We start from the raw sequence: 20,085 nt of genomic DNA on the forward strand, positions 1-20,085 counted from the left end.
TCTCAATCAGAGACAACGAAGGACGACCTGCCTCTGATTGAGAACCATACCAGGCCAAACACATAAACACAACATAGAAAAAAGAACATAGACTACCCACCCCAACTCACGCCCTGACCAAACTAACACAAAGACGTAAATAAAGGAACTAGGGTCAGAACGTGACACCATCACGGTTGACAGCTCACAGCTTGTGCCATCAAACCCCTGCAACTCATCCAGAATGCTGCACCTCGCCTGGTGTTCAACCTTCCCAAATCCTCCCATGTCATCCGCTCCTCCGCACACTCCACTGGCTTCCAGTCAAAGGTCGCATCCACTGCAAGACCATGGTACTTACCTACGGAGCAGCAAGAGGAACTGCCCCTCCCTACCGTCAGGCTACGCTCAAACCCTACACCCCAAACCGAGTTGAGGTCTGAACACAACGTCTCAAACCCTACCTCCTTAGAGTATCTCAAATAATCCCACCAATAATTGGGCATAAGATCAGCATTGGGCTGCCTGTGTAAACACATCCTAAGGATGTTATAAGTACGTTTCCATTATACTGTATGTCTGTACTGCAATGGATTTGCTGAAAGAGACAATAACAGCGGTGTAGTAAAATAATACGTCACTTTATTCCACACCTTCTGCTGTTGTTCACTTAGCATTTTGTGTGGATTTGTATCTTACCGCTGGACAGACAAAATACACCTCCTATAGGTCAGAATTCAACATCAAACATCCTAGATATTGACAGAAGGCATAGATCAGTGCCATACTACCAGGGCTATGGCACAAAGGCAAATCATTTCATTAAATAAGAAATGTAACAACAACAATAACAGTCATACAGTATTAACAATTACAATACACCTTTCGAGGGGTTGGGTTAAATGCGGAAGACACATTTCAGTTGAAGGCATTCAGTTGTACAACTGACTAGGCATCCCCCCTTTCCCTTTCTTTTCCCTCTCCATATGCCAAAACAGATGCACAATTTAGGTTCCGTTCAGACATGGACAGCTCTGACCTTCAATATGTCCTGTGTGGGTGTTTGTGTGATCTTGCTAATGGTGGAACTGTGTGCAACTGGCAATGTAAATTCTCCCTTTTGTGTTCCTTAAGCTCTGAAATGATGTGTCTGTGTGTGTTTGTATATATACACCATGGAACAATTTAATGTGTGGGGTGTACTAAATATCGTATCCTGGCATTTCTGGACGGGGTCTGGCTCTGCAGGGCTGTCCATATTCTTTGAGAGGGGATTTGAGAAGTGTTCTGCTTGGGGGAGGGGTGGTGTCCATGGTGGAGTTGGTGTTTGGGGTCAGGCTGCAGGTTCCCCAGCGTCCCCCTTGGTTTTGGGTTCCTGCCACCAGTCTGCTACGAAGGACTCCTCGTAATCTCCTATCCCCTCAAACTCAGCGTCAGGGGGGGCCGAGGGAGCAGCCACCTCCTCTGGACTCACCACACCCTGCCAAGGAACACAACGCTGAGTTACAGACATACAACAACACATTTACACTTCAAGATGAGGCTTGATTTCACTTGGCTCAGGGATATATTTCTAGCACGTTGTCATCGTTCTCACACTTTCTTTGCCTGCCTTGGCTCTTATTTTCTTTCCCTGTGAATCTCTCACTACTAGTGCATGCTGTCATTTTCTCTCCCTCCCTTTCTCCTTCTCTGTCCTCCTCTCCCCTCCCAGGTCTAAGCTGAGGCTGTGTGGTTAGCTGGGAGGGGATGACCAGAGAAAAAACGCATGTGGCAGGGCCTCAGAGGCCGACACTTCCCAGCTACATACCACACTCCACTGTCGGAAAACACAACACCATTCCCTATCAATCTCAATCCCTTTCTCCATTTCTCTCTCTTCCAGCTACTGACCCTCTTTCAACCTCTATCCATCCCACTCTCTCTACAGTAGTCTCCTTCATACATCCCCTGTAGTCAGAATCAGAATCAAAGTAAACACTGTGATTGACTGGTCCCTTCCCCCCACCTCCCCCCGCTCATTTTTCAGTCACCTCCCACAAAACAAAATAGCATACCAGCTACTGTACCCCAAAATTGTTTTGCACATTGGAAATATTCTCAGCAGCCCAGAACCAAATTCTCGCCAGATTTGAAGCAAAGCAGCCAATTTATTACAGTTTGTTACTTCTGAGTTTGGTGCTTCTGTCCAGAATTTGTCCTGCACATAAAAACTGTTTTCCTATGTTACTTCCATCTCCACCCCTTTGCAGACAAGCCTTACCTCATCATCTGTCTGTAGGTAGTTCAGTGCAAACTCCAGCATTTCCCTCTGCTTGGTCGTTTGGTTAAAGTACCTCAGTGCCTCCTGCGCAACAAACATGGTGTGTCAATATCATTGGTTGACTCAAGATGGAAGGAGAAAACACAAAGATACAGTTCAAAATGGTTTTTAGCGCTAGAAAACTAAACATTTGATGCTGTTTCCCTTTGTTTTAATGCTCATTTCCCCTCCAGTCAGCATATCATGGAGTATCTACAGCACCACTAACTTCATTTGAAATGATCACAGTTTCAAAAAGGCCTATATGTTTCAGGGAGCTTCGTTGGTTTTATTTAATTGATGGCGTTGCAGCTGCTGTAAGTGCTGTACTGGTAGAGCATAATCAAGACCCTATAGGACCTAATCCTTTTCAATTTGAATATAAAATATATTCATTAACCACCTTTGTAGGGAATTGGTGCTATATATGTTACAGCTTCCCTTTTCTTGTTTTTTTTGTGTAGAGCTGTGGTGCTCCATGGCATATATTAGTAAGGAAACAACAGCTAGGTCATACCCAAAATCTGAAACTATTTCACATCTTGTTTGGAATCAGGTTCAGGAATGAGGTTAAACTGGGTAAGGTTTATTACCATAATTCTAGATCAGTGGTATTCAAACTTCTTCAGCCAGAGCCCCATTTTTTCATCCAAAATTTATGGGGATCCCACCCCAAAATCTGTCAATTTTGATTTTTACATCAACAAATAACCTTTAATTCATTGCATTTTCATCTCTTATCAAAATTAAAAGAAACCAATAAATACATTTACTCAATATTTTTTTCCCCTTTCTCCATGATCTTTTTCCAAAACGTTTGTATATTGTCCCATACAACAACCACAAAAATTGGCCATCCCACTGCAGTTCCCAGGGTCGCGACTCTGACTTTGAATACCACTGTTCTAGACGATGGTTCATATTAATCAGAAATGACATGTCAAGTCTTGACAGGGCACATCGGGATGCTGAGTTGGGCGTCAAGGTTATATAAAGTAATCTGGTTACTCACCGGGCGAGGCAGGAAGTGTGTCACCTCCAGGCCCCACTGTTCTCGGTAGAAGCGGTAGTACACCATGTTCTGCTGCATCACCTGGTCGTTAGCGTCAAACAGCATGTAGCTGGCCGCACACGGAGCCGCGTTACGCACGTCGTTCACTGCACAGAGGGAGGGTGGGTCATCTGACAACTGCATAACAACCTGAATAGTTGCTGTACAATTCTGGTCATGAAATGCAAGTGCAGTAGAGTTTGGAGCTCTATCGAGGTGTGACACTTTCATGTCCTTACGTTTATAGTAGGCAAACTGGAGGTAGTGGTACATGGTAGCCACAAACTTTTCCACGAAGAAACCACCGACGTTGGGCATCAGGTTCTCCTCACACTTCACTTTACACTTCAGAACTTCTGTGTAGAGATCTGAGAGAAAAAGAGAGAGAGAGAGAGAGAGAGAGAAAGATATTATACTGCTATGACCAGAGTCTCTGCCCTCTCAATAGGGACCATGAGTAGATGGGGGTTTGTCAGACACTCACCTGCCAGTGTAGGGTAGAAGTCTTTGTACTCTGTGACCTCATATGACCCTTCGCAGCCTGCCAGGCAGAGGTCGTACATTTTGAGGTACTCCGTAGTGGCCTGCTCCATGTCCCGAGCACTGGCACTGAAATCTCCAGAGTTATACAGTTTCACAGCCTTCAGGAACACAGGCTGGAGTACAGAAAGGACCAATCAAAGTGTTAGAGACACTAAACATGGGCTGAAAGGACAACAGCCAGGGGTCAGAAAGGACAGCACAGTTAGAGACACTAGATATGTGCTGAAGGGAAAGGACATAGCACGCAGTTGCAGAACACCAACCAACATTTGAATAGAATTCAAACCTACATTCTATTCTGAGACTTTTTTCTAACAGAGTTGTGAAAAAATACTTCAGTATGTTTCTCCGCCATTCATGTTTAGATTGAGAAAGCCATCGATAACATACTAACCAACACATATTTTCAATGAATAGTTCTAGTACTGTGTTCAGGTGGGACAGATGGGCTCTTCAGCAAACAAAGGAAAGGAGGGTTGTGCAACAACATTGAAAATAATCATGAGAATGGCTTACCAAGAAAAACTTCCAGTGCTCTCAATCCTTTTTATGTCGAGTTAGTCCTTTTGGAGGTTTTTCTTGGACAGCCATTCTCATTAGTTCTAGTACTGTGCCAGGTGACGGGTATCAGAGCTAGTTGTGATGTGTATGGGGGCTGGTTGTGAGCTGACCTCACACTGACCTCGTAGGGACGCTCCTCGTGGTCGATGAGGTACTCGTCCAGCTCAAACAGCGTCTTGTAGTAGTTCATGTTCTTGGAGATAAAAGGGTCTTCTGGGTTCTTCTGGAGGAACGTGTGGGCCGCTGACACGGCCCTCTCTATGTTGTTTAACTGTGGGAGAGAGGGGATACAGAATGTATCATCATTATTGTTATGGGTCATATAGAGTCCAGTAGTCTTGATTGGTTGCTCTTGGCTCTCTGATACTTAGTGTCTTCGTTGGATGACTTCTAAAGACTCTCGTTCTAACGAATGCCTAGCTGAAGCAAGGGGTTCTCTACATGCAGCAGGTCTTGCAAACACTAGTTAGTCCTTAGAATAGCATGGCTTCTAACCTCAAATCACCTCACCAACTGCTAAGAGGTGTGCTTCAGCCACTGTCTCAATATGGATCTAAGGCATGTGCTGAAATGATTAACTGTCAATCAACACTTTTGTCGGTAAGAAGAATACTGTATGCCTATATTCAAAGATTACTATGTGGTAGCTAAGCCTGGCAATTGTCAAGAACCCATGGGTATAGATTCAAACTCTGACCTTGGTCTGTCTTATGGAGGAGGGTTTTTGGAATACTGCTGTATATCTGAACAAGTGAAGAAACGGAAGAATGCTCTCAACAGAGCCATGAGATCACAGTTTGGCTGACACACATGCCTGGAACACCTATGAGAACGTCTGGATGTGAATAGCATCGAATAATCCCCGCAATATGCAATTTTTCAGGAAAGTCAGGAAACAATATACACAGTCAGTTAGGAAAGCAATAGGCTAGCTAGCTTTTTCAAACAGAAATTTGCATCTTGCAGCACTAATTCCAAAAGGTTTTGGGACACTGTAAAGTCCATGGAGAATAAGAGCACATCCTCCCAGGTTCCCACTGCACTGAGGCTGAGAAACACTTTCATCACCGATAAATCCACGATAATCGAGATTTTTAATAAGTATTTCTCTACGGCTGGCCATGCTTCCCCCTTCCTAAAATTATCCGCCGCCATGGTTGCAACCCCTATTACTAGTCTGTTCAACCTCTCTATCGTATCATCTGAGATTCTTAAAGATTGGAAAGCGGCCGCGGTCATCCCCCTCTTCAAAGGGGGACCCAAACTGTTACGGACCTGCAGTTGAAGTCGGAAGTTTACATACACCTTAGCCAAATACATTTAAACTCTGTTTTTCACAATTCCTGACATTTAATCCTAGTAAAAATTCCCTGTCTTAGGTCAGTCAGGATCACCGCATTAAGAATGTGAAATGTCAGCTTTTTCAGCTTTTATTTCTTTCATCACATTCCCAGTGGGTCAGAAGTTTACATACACTCAACTACTATTTGGTAGCATTACCTTTAAATAGTTTAGCTTGGGACAAACGTTTCGGGTAGCCTTCCACAAGCTTCCCACAATAAGCTGGGTGAATTTTGGCCCATTCCTCCTGACAGAGGTGTAACTGAGTCAGGTTTGTAGGCCTCCTTGCTCGCACGCGCTTTTTCAGTTCTCCCCACAAATGTTCTATTGGATTGAGATCAGGGCTTTGTGATAGCCACTCCTTTACCTTGACTTTGTTGTCCTTCAGCCATTTTGCAATAACTTTGGAAGTATGCTTGGGGTCATTGTCCATTTGGAAGACCCATTTGCGACCAAGATTTAACTTCCCGACCGATGTCTTGAGATGTTGCTTCAATATATCCACATAATTCTGCTTCCTCATGATGCCGTCTGAAGTGCACCAGACCCTGCTGCAGCAAAGCACCCCCACAACATGATGCTGCCACCCCCGTGCTTCACGGTTGGGATGGTGTTCTTTGTCTTGCAAGCCTCCCCCTTTTTCCTCCAAACATAACGATGGTCATTATGGCCAAACTGTTCTACTTTTGTCTCATCGGGCCAGAGGACATTTCTCCAAAAAGTACAATCTTTGTCCCTATGTGCAGTTTCAAACTGTAGTCTGGCTTTTTTATGGCGGTTTTGGAGCAGTGGCTTCTTCCTTGCTGAGCGGCCTTACAGGTTATGTCGATATAGCACTCATTTTACTGTGGATATAAATACTTTTGTACCTGTTTCCTCCAACATCTTCACAAGGTCCTTTGCTGTTGTTCTGGGATTGATTCGCACTTTTCGCACCAAAATACGTTCATCTCTAAGAGACAGAACGCGTCTCCTTCTTGAGCGGTATGACGGCTGGGTGGTCCCATGGTGTTTATACTTGCATACTATTGTTTGTATAGATGAGCGTGGTACCTTCAGGCATTTGGAAATTGCTCCCAAGGATGAACCAGACTTGTGGAGTCTACAATTCTATTTCTGGGGTCTTGGCTGATTTCTTTTGATTTTTCCGTTATTACAAGCAAAGAGCCACTGAGTTTGAAGGTAGGCCTTGAAATACATCCACATGTACACCTCCAATTGACTCAAATGAGGTTAATTAGCCCATCAGAAGCTTCTAAAGCCATGACATCATTTTCTGGAATTTTCCAAGTTGTTTAAAGGCACAGTCGATATGTAAACTTCTGACCCACTGGAATTGTGATACAGTGAATGATAAGTGAAATAATCTGTCTGTAAACAATTGTTGGAAAAATTACTTGTGTCATGCACAAAGTTGATGTCCTAACCGACTTGCCAAAACTATAGTTTGTTAACAAGACATTTGTGGAGTTTTAATGACTCCAACCTAAGTGTATGTAAACTTCTGACTTCAACTGTATATCCATCCTGCCCTGCCTTTCTAAACTCTTTGAAAGCCAAGTGAACAAACAGATCACCGACCATTTAGAATCCCACCGTACCTTCTCCGCTATGCAATCCGGTTTCCGAGCTGGCCACAGATGCACCTCAGCCACGCTCAAGGACTTCAACGATATCATAACCATCATCGATTAAAAGACACTACTGTGCAGCTGTCTTCATCGACCTGACCAAGGCTTTCGACTCTGCCAATCATTGTATTCTTATCGGCAGACTCAACAGCCTTGATTTTTCTAATGACTGCCTCGCATGCCTCACTAACTACTTCTCAGATAGAATTCAATGTGTCAAATCGGAGGGCCTGTTGTCCGGACCTCTGGCAGTCTCTATGGGGGTGCCACAGGATTCAATTCTCGGGCCGACTCTTTTCTCTGTATATATCAATAATGTCGCTCTTGCTGCAGGTGATTCTTTGATCCACCTCTACACAGACAACAACATTCTGTATACATCTGGCCCTTCTTTGAACACTGTGATAACAAACCTCCAAACACGCTTCAATGCCATACAACACTCCTTCCGTGGCCTCCAACCGCCCTTTAATGCTAGTAAAACTAAATGCATGCTCTTCAACCGATCACTGACCGCACCCGCCTGCCCGACTAGCATCACTACTCTGGACGGTTCGGACTTAGAATATGTGGACAACTATAAATACCTAGGTGTCTGGCTAGACTGTAAACTCTCCTTCCAGACTCATATTAAGCATCTCCAATCCAAAATTAAATCTATAATTGGCTTCCTATTTCGCAACAAAGCCTCCTTCACTCATGCTGCCAAACATACCCTCATAAAACTGACTATCCTACCCATCCTTGACTTCTGCAATGTCATTTACAAAATAGCCTCCAACACTCTACTCAGCAAATTGGATGCAGTCTATCACAGTGTCATCCTTTTTGTCACCAAAGCCCCATATACCACCCACCACTGCGACCTGTATGCTCTCGTTGGCTGGTCCTCGCTACATATTCATCGCCAAACCCACTGGCTCTAGGTCATAAGTCTTTGCTTGGTAAAGCTCTGCCTTGTCTCAGCTCACTGGTCACCATAGCAATGCCCACCCTTAGCACACGCTCCAGCAGGTATATTTCACTGGTTATCCCCAAAGCCAACACCTTCTTTGGCCGCCTTTCCTTCCAGTTCTCTGCTGCCAATGACTGGAACGAATTGCAAAAATCACTGAAGTTGGAAACTTACTTCAAGCATCTGTCATGACGTCCACCGAAGTCGGTCCCTCTCCTTGTACGGGGGGCGTTCGGCGGTCGACGTCACCGGCTTTCTAGCCACCACCGATCCACTTTTCATTTTCCATCTGTTCTGTTTTTGTCTTATCACACCTGGCTTCACTCACCAATCACTTGTTTATTATTTAACCCTCTGTTCCCCATATTGTATTTGTGAGTGATTGTTATTTGTTACGTGGATTATTGTCAGGCGTTGCACTTTTGTTTTAGACCGTGTTTTTGGCTCTTGTATGTGTTATGTGCTGTCATTTGGTAACTGGTATTAAAGTGTGCCTGTTTATTATACTCCGCTCTCCTGCACTTGACTTCGCCTCCCATATTACATAATCACTCACCTCAAGAATGGAGTCAGCAGGAGCAGACGCCATCCCAGTTGCAGTGGAGGAGTGCGTTCAGCAGCACACAACCATGTTGCAATGTCTAGGCACAGCCATGGATCGCATGCTGCAGACTATGGATCGTTAGGAGAGAGGAGGAGGTTTTTCAGTGCCTCCACCAGCTCCACTACAACAGGTCCCACTGTCCACCCCTCTTTCACCTGGTCCCAGCGGTATTCGACTCACGCTCCAGAGGGAGTATAATGACGGCTGCCGGATAACAGAGATTTCTACTACAGCTGGAGCTCTACCTGGCTACCGTCCACCCGGCTCCTTCGGGGCATGAGAGTGTGTCCGCCCTCGTCTCCTGCCTCTCAGGCAAAGCCCTGGAGTATACCAACGCCGTATGGAGTGAAGGAGACGCGGCGTTGGACCGTTACGCAGAGTTCACCCACCACTTTCGGGCAGTGTTCGACCACACGCCTGAGGGTCAAGCGGTGGGTGAACGTCTGTTCCACCTAAGGCAGGGGACGAGGAGTGCGCAGGATTTAGCCTTGGACTTCCGGACTCTGGCCGCAAGCGCGGGGATGGAGCGACAGGGCCCTGATCGATCACTACAGGTGCAGTCTGCGCGAGGATGTCCGTCGGGAGTTGGCCTGCCGAGACACCACCCTCACATTGGACGAGCTGGTGGACCTGTCCATCCAGCTGGACAAGCTGCTGACTGCCCGCGGACATCCGGATTGGGACCTGTCAGTTCCATCCCCCAGCACCTCCGCTCCGACGCCCATGGAGCTGGGAGGTGCTGCACTTAGGGCGACCGGAGGAGGGGCCATTCCCTGCAACATCTGTGGCCGCAGAGGGCATAATGCTGGTCGGTGCTGGGGGGGTTCCTCAGGGAGTCGAGGCAGCAGGCAGGGCACTATTGTGTCACCCCAGGTGTGTCGGCACCAGGCTCACCCAGAGCCCCGTGCTGCTCACATGTATGTGTTTATTAATTTTCCTGAGTTTTCCTCGCATTCCCAGCATAAGGCGCTCGTAGATTCAGGCGCAGCTGGGAATTATTTTTGACCGTTTATTTGCTCATAGTTTAGGGATCCCCATTGTTCCTGTGGATATGCCATTCCCTGTGCACGCCCTAGATAGTCGACCATTAGGGTCAGGGCTGATTAGGGAGGCCACCGCTCCACTTGACATGGTTACACAGGAGGGTCATGAGGAGAGAATCAGTCTCTTCCTTATTGATTCTCCTGCGTTTCCCGTGGTGCTGGGCTTACCCTGGTTGACCTGTCATGACCCCACTATTTCGTGGCAACAGAGGGCTTTCAAGGGGTGGTCACGAGGGTGCTCAGGAAGGTGTGTGGGGGTTTCCATCGGTGCGATAACGGCGAAAAGTCCAGACCAGGTCTCCACCCTGCGCATTCCCTCAGAATATGCCGATTTGGCTCTCGCCTTCTGTAAGAAGAGGGTGACTAAATTACCACCTCATCGACGGGGCGATTGTGCGATAAATCTCCTGGTAGACGCAGCACTTCCCAGAAGTCACATGTATCCTCTGTCACAGGAGGAGACAGTGGCTATGGAAACATATGTCTCCGAATCCCTGGGGCAGTGATACATTCGGCCCTACACTTCACCTGCTTCCTCGAGTTTCTTTTTTGTGAAGAAGAAGAATGGGGGTCTGCGGCCGTCTATTGACTATTGAGGGATCAATCAGATCAATGCACGGGGCGCACTTCTTTACAAAATTGGATCTCAGGAGCGTTTACAACCTGGTGTGTATCCAGGAGGGGGATGAGTGGAAGACGGCATTTAGTACCACCTCAGGGCACTATGAGTACCTCGTCATGCCGTACGGGTTGATGAATGCTCCATCAGTCTTCCAGGCCTTTGTTGAAGAGATTTTCCATGACCTGCACGAGCAGGGTCTATTGGTGTATATCAACGATATTCTGATATACTCCGCTACACTCGCCGAGCATGTGTCCCTGGTGCGCAGAGTGCTTGGTCGACTATTGGAGCATGACCTGTACGTCAAGGCTGAGAAATGTCTGTTCTTCCAACAGTTCGACTCCTTCTTAGGGTACATTGCCAGGACCGGGGGAGTGGGCGACGTTCATCCCCTGGGCAGAGATGGCCCAAAACTCACTCCGCCACTCCTCCACTAACCTCTCTCCTTTCCAGTGCGTACTGGGCTATCAGCCTATTCTGGCACCGTGGCATCAGAGCCAGATCGAGGCTCCTGTGGTGGACGAATGGTTAAAGTGCTCGGAGAAGACCTGGGACGCCGCCCATGTGCACCTACACATGTGCACCTACAAGTGAGTCGGCAAAAATAAAAAGTAAGCGCCGACCGTCACCGCAGCGAGGCCCCGGTGTTCGCACCAGGGGACAGGGTCTGACTCTCGACCCAAAACCTGCCCCTCCGCCTGCCCTGTCGGAAGCTGGGTCCGCGGTTTGTGGGGCCATTTAAATTCCTGAGGAGACTGAACAAGGTATGTTATAGATTACAGTTTCCCCCAGATTACCGTATTAATCCCTCGTTCCATGTGTCTCTCCTCAGGCCGGTGATGGCTGGTCCACTCCAGGAAGCTGAGGTGCGGGAGGTTCCTCCGCCTCCACTGGACATCTAGGGGGCCCCAGCGTATGCTGTTCGAGCCATCCTGGACTCGAGGCGTCGGGCGAGGGGCCTTCATTACCTTGTGGTGTGGGAGGGGTACGGAGAGATGCTGGGTGCCGGTGGAGGACGTCCTGGACCCTTCGATGCTGCGGGATTTCCACCGTCTCCATCCAGATCGCCCTGCGCCTCGTTCATCGGGTCGTCCCCGAGGTCAGTGTCGATGCACTGCTGGAGCTGCGCATCAAGGGGGGGTACTGTCACGACTTCCGCCGAAGTCGGTCCCTCTCCTTGTTTGGGCGGCGTTTGGCGGTCAACGTCACCGGCTTTCTAGTTACCGCCGATCCACTTTTCATTTTCCAATTGTTCAGTCTTTGTCTTATCACACCTGGCTTCACTCACCAATCACTTGTTTATTATTTAACCCTCTGTTCCCCATGTTGTATTTGTATTTGTTACGTGGATTATTTGTCAGGCGTTGCACTTTTGTTTTAGACCGTGTTTTTGGCACTTGTATGTGTTATGTTATTGTTTTTGTTTTTCTGCTCTTTTGCACACCAGTATTTCTACTTGCACATCTTTCTTTTGATCTGCACATTTTTCTACTGTGTTATTGACTGTATGTTTGTTTATCCCATGTGTAATTCTGTGCTGTTGTTTCTGTCCTACTGCTTTTGCTTTATCTTGACCAGGTCGCAGTTGTAAATGAGAATTTGTTCTCAACTGGCCTACCTGGTTAAATAAAGGTGAAATATATATATATTTTTTTTAAATCGAGACAGATGCTGCAAGCATCCAGAGGTGATGACCTGAGAAGATGCTTTCCAATGGAGGAGTGGGCTTGCCTGAGAAAAGATTCCAATTATAACACTCACGTGTGTGCACAGGCCGCAGAAATTGTTGCACACATATATTTTATGCACATTCCAATGGCACGAGTGTTTGGCTTACTTTCACTTCAAAAGTAAATCCTCTTTATTTTGCCACGGGGAACACTGTTGATTTGCCTGCTTGGTATTCTGCATCATAGGCCTACGTGTGGTGTTCGCTTTGGTAGAAAATAATAAGACGACTGTTCTTATTGGGGGACCGTTTAACGGGGCGCTGTTAGAGAGACGTGGCATGTGTGTTCAACTACTGAGTTTGTAGCATTCTCAACAGGTGGGCTGAGGAAAGTCTGGGAAAAACTTTATTGTTTCACGCTTGTGTCACAGTCTTGCTCATGGAAAACAAGCTACTATATGATATTTCATTCGAAGTATCAGGCTATGACAGTGGCCTTTGTAAATATCGTCCTATTACACATTAGTTACTCATATCGTGTAATAGGTGTGCCAGGACAGGTTGTTACAATTATATGATAATATTAGAATTAAGAATTTATTCCACATATGCTAAGATTCTTACAAATAGGCCTATTATCTACTAAAGGGAAAAACCACTGTGACCATGTCGACCGTTAATTGTAAACCGTTATTTGGATATATTACCCTAAATGTATTTAATGTCCACCCATTCAGCAGAATAACGCTTTGATCTCACCTGGTAGTAAGCATATTGTATGTACCGGTAGGGTATCCTCTTTTCAAAAGCTTCCAGAACATCCCTCTTTGGGTAGGCTACTGTAAACACTGGAAATGTTGTTTTGCACTTTTTAAGGCACGAAGCTCGGAGTAAGAAATGCTGCATGATGCGGAGACTGCAGTCCGCGAAGAGGGTATCATTGTCCCGACTGACAGTGCTACAGTTCTGGCTGCAAAACGCTTCGCTGTCTTTCAGGAGCCGGTGAAGACGCAAACTCAATTCCATGTACTTGATGCTGTCCCTCCAGTTCTGCGCTCCATACTGGTCTAGAGCATGTCCATAAGCAGATTCAAGTGGCATTAGATCGTTATGTGGGAAACTCTTGAAGCTATATTTCTCATACTGGGCTTCGACCAGAAGCGGAGCGACCAAAACTACACAGAAACAAAATGAAAACCGGATTTCTTTAACGTTTGTAGGGGCCATTATGCTTATTCTCTATCATGCCCTCCGTTTCTCCAACCAAACACGAATTTCTCCAGGGTTTTCTTCACCAGTGAATGGTCATGTCTGTTTGCACGTACAGAGCCTTGGCCAGGCTCGGAGAGACGGAGAGGAGGGGACAGAAAAGTCAGGGTTCCTCTGCAATAGTTTCACAGGGAGTCAGTCGGAGGCAGTGATTTCGGGTTTAGATTAGCCCCTGGGTCATAACGCCCTCAAATTTTGGTTAAATGACATTGACCAAGTTACTGGAAAATACAACAAAACTTTTGTTTTGCATTTTGATGGGCCGATGGTAGGCCCTACATTATTTAAAAAAATTAAAATTATATATATATACATGGAGGAAATACATATGTGGAGGAATTGAACACACTGTAAAATATGTAAATATAGCATATGTATGACTGTGTGGTGGTCTAATAAGGAATATGCTATTATTTCCATATTTAAACATCTAAAGCAAATACTTTTTCACAGATTCGACAACTCTTCGTTGTTGTTTTTTGCATGGATAGGTTTGTTGGATCTACGAACATTCCAGCAAGCATGTTGGAACATCGCATGCCAGATGAGATGGTCATGAGAGGGACGTGCTTTAAAAAAAAAAAATTAACAGTGAAAATATGAGCAGAAAATTAACATAGGCCATTGTAAATGTTAGATAAATAACAATTCATAATTAAATAGAGAAGTAGACCAAAGGTTGGAATTTAGGACCTGCGAGAACATAATTCTGGGCCTTTCTTTCCGACTCAGCCAGATGGGCGCCTCCCCGTTAAATGAGCTTCTCTATAGAAGCGGGTAGGGTATTCCCACACAGTGCAAATAACTTCCAATCACTGTCTATGTTCGATGGGCATTCAAATAATAAGGCTTTGTAAATAGTATAGCACAGACGTTATTACATAGTAGGCTGTGCTTTAGGTCGGCTTCCTCTGGTTTGCGCTCGAGTCAGATACCTAGGCCTATTATATGTGGCCGAGGGCTACTTTACACGTTTACAGAATTCCTCTAAAGAGGAGGGGGTGAATTGGATGCCACACACCTCCCCCTTCTGAACGAGCAGAAGCTACGTCCGCACTTCTCTCTTTCTGCATCTATAGACGGTAGCCAACGGAGAAGTCACGGCGAAATCATCCGTCTGTTTCTCATACTTTAACAAAACACCAGGGAATACGTTTATAATGGAGTCAATATTTGCGTTAATATTGCTCTGTGTAACGGGAACCCATGTAAGCAGTAGCCCGGGCCCGTTAGAAGATGTGGTTATTGATCGGTATGACATTCCAAGAGTTTGTCCCAGAGAAGTGCAAACGGGAGATTTCGTTCGTTATCATTACAACGGTACCTTCACCGACGGCAAAAAGTTCGATTCAAGGTAAGCTACGACGCACGACTCGCTTGTATAGGTCTATTGACATAGGCTTGCTCTGCTTTGATGCTCTTCTGCACTATCTGATTCCTGTGCAAATAAATTCTGTGCTTGGCTGGAGGACATTTTCGTTTAACTATGGTCTCACGCAGTTGGCCTGTTGCAGACGTGTCCTACCTCTAAATTTGCAGCCCCTCTAAGCAACCATTTTGAAACTTTGTATCGAAGATCCTGCGCTTCATAGATACATTGTAACTTTGTCCCTGCGCTGTGCATTTTTGCACAGATACATTGTAACTGCCGTGTGCGTTGGTGCGTGTCATGCGCATCCTCGAACGAGGCCTATGTAGCGCTCAGCACAATATCGTTCAATGGTGTTTACTACTACGAAATGCCACGCACACTCAATGCAAAGACGAACAGCTGAATTCAGTTGGTTGATAGGCTGGGTGAGGCTTTTTCTTAAAATGCCATTTTAGTTATTTTATGATGGCCTACTTTTGTGTTTTGTTCATTACTTATTTTATTATTTGCACGCAACCCATTCAGATATGGTTAGATACATGGTTTACAACCAGTTAAAATGAATATAAATAGTCTAATATAATAATAGGAATAGAACAGAATAACTTGACTAGACACCCCCTACCATTGAAAGAAATATAATCTTTGTAATCTTGAGGAATGTCTCTTCTATTCTCTCCATCTAACCTCTCTTCTACCCATCCCCCTTTTCAGTCATGAACGTGGTGCACCCTTCAGTGGGCAGGTGGGACTGGGGCGTCTCATCACTGGTCTGGACAGGGGAGTTCAGGGCATGTGTGTCAATGAGCGCAGAAAAGTTACCGTCCCCCCACACCTTGCCTATGGAAGCATAGGAGCAGGTAACAACTCATTTCATTCTCTTATATGACCTTTACAGTTTACATAGGGCCTGGCGCCAGATGGTGTGCCCTGTACAAACTAAATTCCACAAATAGTTATCCTCTGATGCTGGCCCCAGTCGTATATTCCAGTGGCACACAATGAATTCCCAACCTGTCTCTCTCTCCTAGGTGATGTGATCCCTGCTGACACTGTGTTGGTGTTTGATGTGGTTCTGCTCGACATCTGGAACACAGAAGACAAGGTCCAGACACGCACCCTCAGCAAACCTGAGAGCTGCAAGCGCCTCGTGGAGGCTACTGACTTCATCCGTTATCACTACAACGGCACACTGCTGAACGGCGTGTCCTTCGACTCCAGGTGGGGTCCATATCTACTCTGTCATGCTGTATGTGTGTGTGTGTGTGTGTGTGTGTGTGTTAACCCGTTCCGTCCATGTCTCTTTCAGCCACTCTAGGAACGGCACCTATGACACTTACGTGGGCATGGGCTACCTCATTAAGGGCATGGACGAGGGTCTAATCGGCATGTGTGTGGGAGAGACACGCACCATCATCATCCCACCCTTCCTGGCCTATGAGGAGAAGGGATATGGTAAGTACTAGTAACCACTGTTTATAATCCCTAGCCTATGAAGAGAAGGGACATGGTAACTACTAGTAACCGAAAGGTTGCAAGATCGAATCCCCGAGCTGACAATGCAAAAATCTCTTGTTCTGCCCCTGAACAAGGCAGTTAACCCACTGTTCCTAGGCTGCCAATGAAAATAAGAATTTGTTCTTAACCGACTTGCCTAGTTAAATGCAGGTGAAATATATATTACAGATTAAAAACAATGTTGTGGACCACCCCCTCCGAGGAAGTAAGATTTGCATTGGGCTGTGTACAGATAATATAATTGACTCTAAACACCCATCCTTCTCTTCCAGGCACTGTGATTCCATCCCAGGCCACCCTGGTGTTTGAGGTCTTCATGATTGACCTGTTCAACCCTAAGGATGACATCGCCGTGGTGGTCAAGGAGGTGCCTAAGACCTGCACCCGTAAAACAGTGGTAGGAGACTACATTCGTTACCACTACAACGGCACCTTCCAGGACGGCTCTGGCTTTGACACCAGGTAGGAACGAACGGGTTTAATACATCTACTGTCAAACCAAGACTTGTGTGAGTGAAAGGGCGCATTGTAAAGACTGACTCTAATTTGCATTTGCTATGTTTCCTCTTTCTGCAGCTACCAGCGCAACAGCACATACAACACCTACATTGGCATGGGCTATGTGATCCAGGGCATGGACAAGGCCCTCCAGGGGTTGTGTATTGGAGAGAAGAGGCGTGTCATCCTTCCTCCTCACATGGCCTATGGGGAGAAGGGAACTGGTGAGTATGTGGCTCTGTGGCATTGGCCAAAGGTTTTGGGGTGGGAGGAGTCAGAGTAGCATTTACATGTCTTACTGTCCAGTGGCCACGCTGAGTCTTGTCCCTGCTCCTATTCAAATTCCCTTCTTCTCTTTTTTTTCTCTCCTCCTCCCCCACTGTAGGAGACCTCATCCCTGGCTCGGCCGTGCTGGTCTTTGACATCCACGTTATCGACTTCCACAACCCTAAGGACCTCGTTGAGATCAAGGTGACCAGCAAGCCCGAGAAGTGCAACCTGACCAGTGAGGTGGACGACCTGATCCAGTACCGCTACAACTGCTCCCTGATGGACGGCACCCTGCTCTACTCCTCGTGAGTAGGAGCGCCTCCTGTCCATCGCACCGCCATACTGCAACGCCACACTGCAACGCCTGATCCAGTCATGTAATCTAATCACCCCTGGCTACTTGTCTGACTGATATCACTAGGACTCCACGCCAACAGACAGGAAGACTTATCAGCTACTTATGTTGTGTAGAAAGGAAAATATATGATACAGAATATAACCAAGACATAGAAACCAGCCATATCTATAACTATATACTGTATCTGACATATTATATACATCTTACAACGTAGAAAGTATAGGGCTACATACTTAATTCCTACTGACTGATAGCACGTTGGAGCTTCGGCGGGGCCTTGATCAATATCTCCCTCCTCTTCCAGGGACCACTATGAGAATGCCCCCATCACCACCCTGGGAGCCAACAAAGTGATTGAGGGTCTGGACGAGGGCCTGAGGGGCATGTGTGTGGGAGAGAAGAGAGTGGTGATCGTCCCACCCCACCTGGGACATGGAGAAAATGGAGGTGAGGGAATGAACTAGTCATGATCACTTTCATCTTGAAACCCAGAACCAAATCCTGCGTGGCGATATCTTGCGTTTGGACATTCCATTATTCCGACACTGTTTCTATGTCTCTCATCATGCTCTCCCCTCCATGTCCCTGCAGCCAAGGGCGTTCCCAGCAGTGCCGTGCTGCACTTTGAGCTGGAGCTGTTGGACCTGCAGAAGGGAGTGCCTGACGGCTACATGTTTGTGTGGCTGGGGGACAGCCCGGATCCCCTGTTCCCTGCCATGGACCTCAACAAAGATCTATCTGTCCCTCTGGAGGAGGTAAGATAACACACGCCAGACATTTAGGATGATCCATCAATCAAAGTCAAAGTCACCCAATAAATTCTGCCCTTTGCTTGGTAAGGCACTGGTAACATCCCTGTGTAGGTCAGGACAACAAGTCAGGTGATCATCTAAAACTGCAATTATTCTTTAAACGATGTAGCTCTTGAAAGGACAACTCTCATATTTCTCTCTGCTCTCCCTCTCTCTAGTTCACAGCCTTCATAAACATCCAGGTGGCAGAGGGCACAGGTCGCCTGAGGCCAGGGATGGATGCTGACGGCATCATCAAGGACATGTTCAACAACCAGGACCGCAACAGTGATGGCAAGATAGTGGCTGAGGAGCTCAAACTGAAGGTGGAGGAGGATTCTGACAAGGCCAGACATGAGGAGCTGTGAGGGGGTACAGTCGAGCCGGGCAGAGGGGTGCGGGGACGGAGAGAGACACAACAGACTGACAGACAGAATCTATGCAATTAGGGGGTTACCAACTAGTGGAGCTCTTAAATACATTTTATTATGTAGAAAACACAGAAGGTTGGTGGCATCTTAATTGGGGAGGACAGGCTCGTGGTAATGGCTGGAACGGACGAAGTTGAATGGTATCAAATACATGGTTTGATGCCATTCCATTTGCTCTGTTCCAGCCATTATTATGAGCCATTCTCCCCTGAGCAGCCTCCACTGGTTGAAAATAACCCAAAATGGTCCATACTTATTTAAACGAAGGACTGCTTCCATGTGTTGTAAATTGCCTTATGAAAATGTGGTTCATCTATACTTTTTATAAATAACTTATTCTGCAGTCTTGCATCATTGTGTTTTCAAAAAATGTTTGACTCAGACACATTTAGCTAAAAGCACTTTCATTGAACTACCTTGTCAGCCATTTGGGGTGGTCCTTCTTCCCAGGATGCAATGCAGTTGGCTTCAAAATGGCTGATAGGAATAAATGGCTGTCTCCCACCCCTCCCCTTCTTCCCAGACATGAAAATGTTAAGACTGTAGGTTGTATATTTTAAGAGTGGCTATTTTGTACAATACAAGATTTTTTAAGTGCCTTGCATTGTAGAATATACATCACATAATAAACAACATCTGTTTTTCTAATAAAAACCTATAAAAAATGCATTGTTTCCCGTGTTTGGGATCCATGTCCATTGTCTAGGGATTGTGTAGGCTGGGAATAACATTAATATATAGTTCCCTGGGAATGGCATCATTAGTGATTACAAAATTGGATTTTGGCATGTTTTACAAAAAGGAAATAGACCTAGATGAAGTGAACCGAGGGTTCAGTGGCCACATTTTATTTACAGTTGTGGAGAGGTTATCCTGTTCTGCCTACGTATCTCATACAGGTGAAAAATACAATCTAGTGACACAATGTAGCGAACACACTGTCCCCTCAAAATACAATGTAGGGAACACACTGTCCCCACACACGTCTCAAGGGAAATGTATGACCGGATTCTTGCGTACTGTACCTGTGACATCGCCATTTAATATGAATGGATTTCCACTTCAAATCTTTAAACATGTAACTGGGTGAAAATGTTATACTATAATTTGGCAAAACATACTAATAATAGCAATAGAATCCGATGCCTTGGCTGTACCAAGAACTAAAAACCTCCATTATGTGGCAATTAAATGTTTTGCCGTCATACAAAAAATGAAAAGTACTAAATATTCAGATGTTCTTCACCATAAACCGAATAGGTCAACCATTACTTTTA

General features: G+C 45.9%; 2 protein-coding genes across 3 annotated transcripts; one reads left to right on the forward strand and one right to left on the reverse strand.

Moving 5' to 3' along the window:
* Positions 1 to 601: 601 nt before the first annotated feature.
* On the reverse strand, positions 602 to 13,673 carry LOC112258642 (prolyl 3-hydroxylase family member 4 (inactive)). Of its 2 annotated transcripts, none has more exons than XM_024433151.2 (7): positions 13,061 to 13,673; positions 4,558 to 4,707; positions 3,817 to 3,988; positions 3,572 to 3,700; positions 3,294 to 3,439; positions 2,243 to 2,326; positions 602 to 1,459 (listed from the first exon to the last, which is right to left on the reverse strand). In XM_024433151.2, the coding sequence occupies exons 1-7, from the start codon at positions 13,526 to 13,528 to the stop codon at positions 1,313 to 1,315; spliced, it is 1,296 nt and encodes a 431-aa protein (XP_024288919.1). In that variant the 5' UTR covers positions 13,529 to 13,673; the 3' UTR covers positions 602 to 1,312. The 2 variants fall into 2 exon arrangements, with proteins under 2 accessions (XP_024288919.1, XP_024288920.1); XM_024433152.2 differs by lacking the exon at positions 13,061 to 13,673 and adding an exon at positions 8,920 to 9,992.
* A 743-nt stretch (positions 13,674 to 14,416) lies between these two features.
* On the forward strand, positions 14,417 to 19,475 carry LOC112258643 (FKBP prolyl isomerase 10). Its single transcript, XM_024433153.2, has 10 exons — positions 14,417 to 14,924; positions 15,657 to 15,802; positions 15,974 to 16,163; positions 16,252 to 16,397; positions 16,733 to 16,922; positions 17,037 to 17,182; positions 17,344 to 17,533; positions 17,891 to 18,033; positions 18,178 to 18,341; positions 18,557 to 19,475. The coding sequence occupies exons 1-10, from the start codon at positions 14,731 to 14,733 to the stop codon at positions 18,743 to 18,745; spliced, it is 1,698 nt and encodes a 565-aa protein (XP_024288921.1). The 5' UTR covers positions 14,417 to 14,730; the 3' UTR covers positions 18,746 to 19,475.
* The last annotated feature ends 610 nt before the right edge of the window (positions 19,476 to 20,085 follow it).

Source organism: Oncorhynchus tshawytscha, linkage group LG09, assembly GCF_018296145.1.
Source record: "Oncorhynchus tshawytscha isolate Ot180627B linkage group LG09, Otsh_v2.0, whole genome shotgun sequence".
Taxonomy (NCBI): domain Eukaryota; kingdom Metazoa; phylum Chordata; class Actinopteri; order Salmoniformes; family Salmonidae; genus Oncorhynchus; species Oncorhynchus tshawytscha.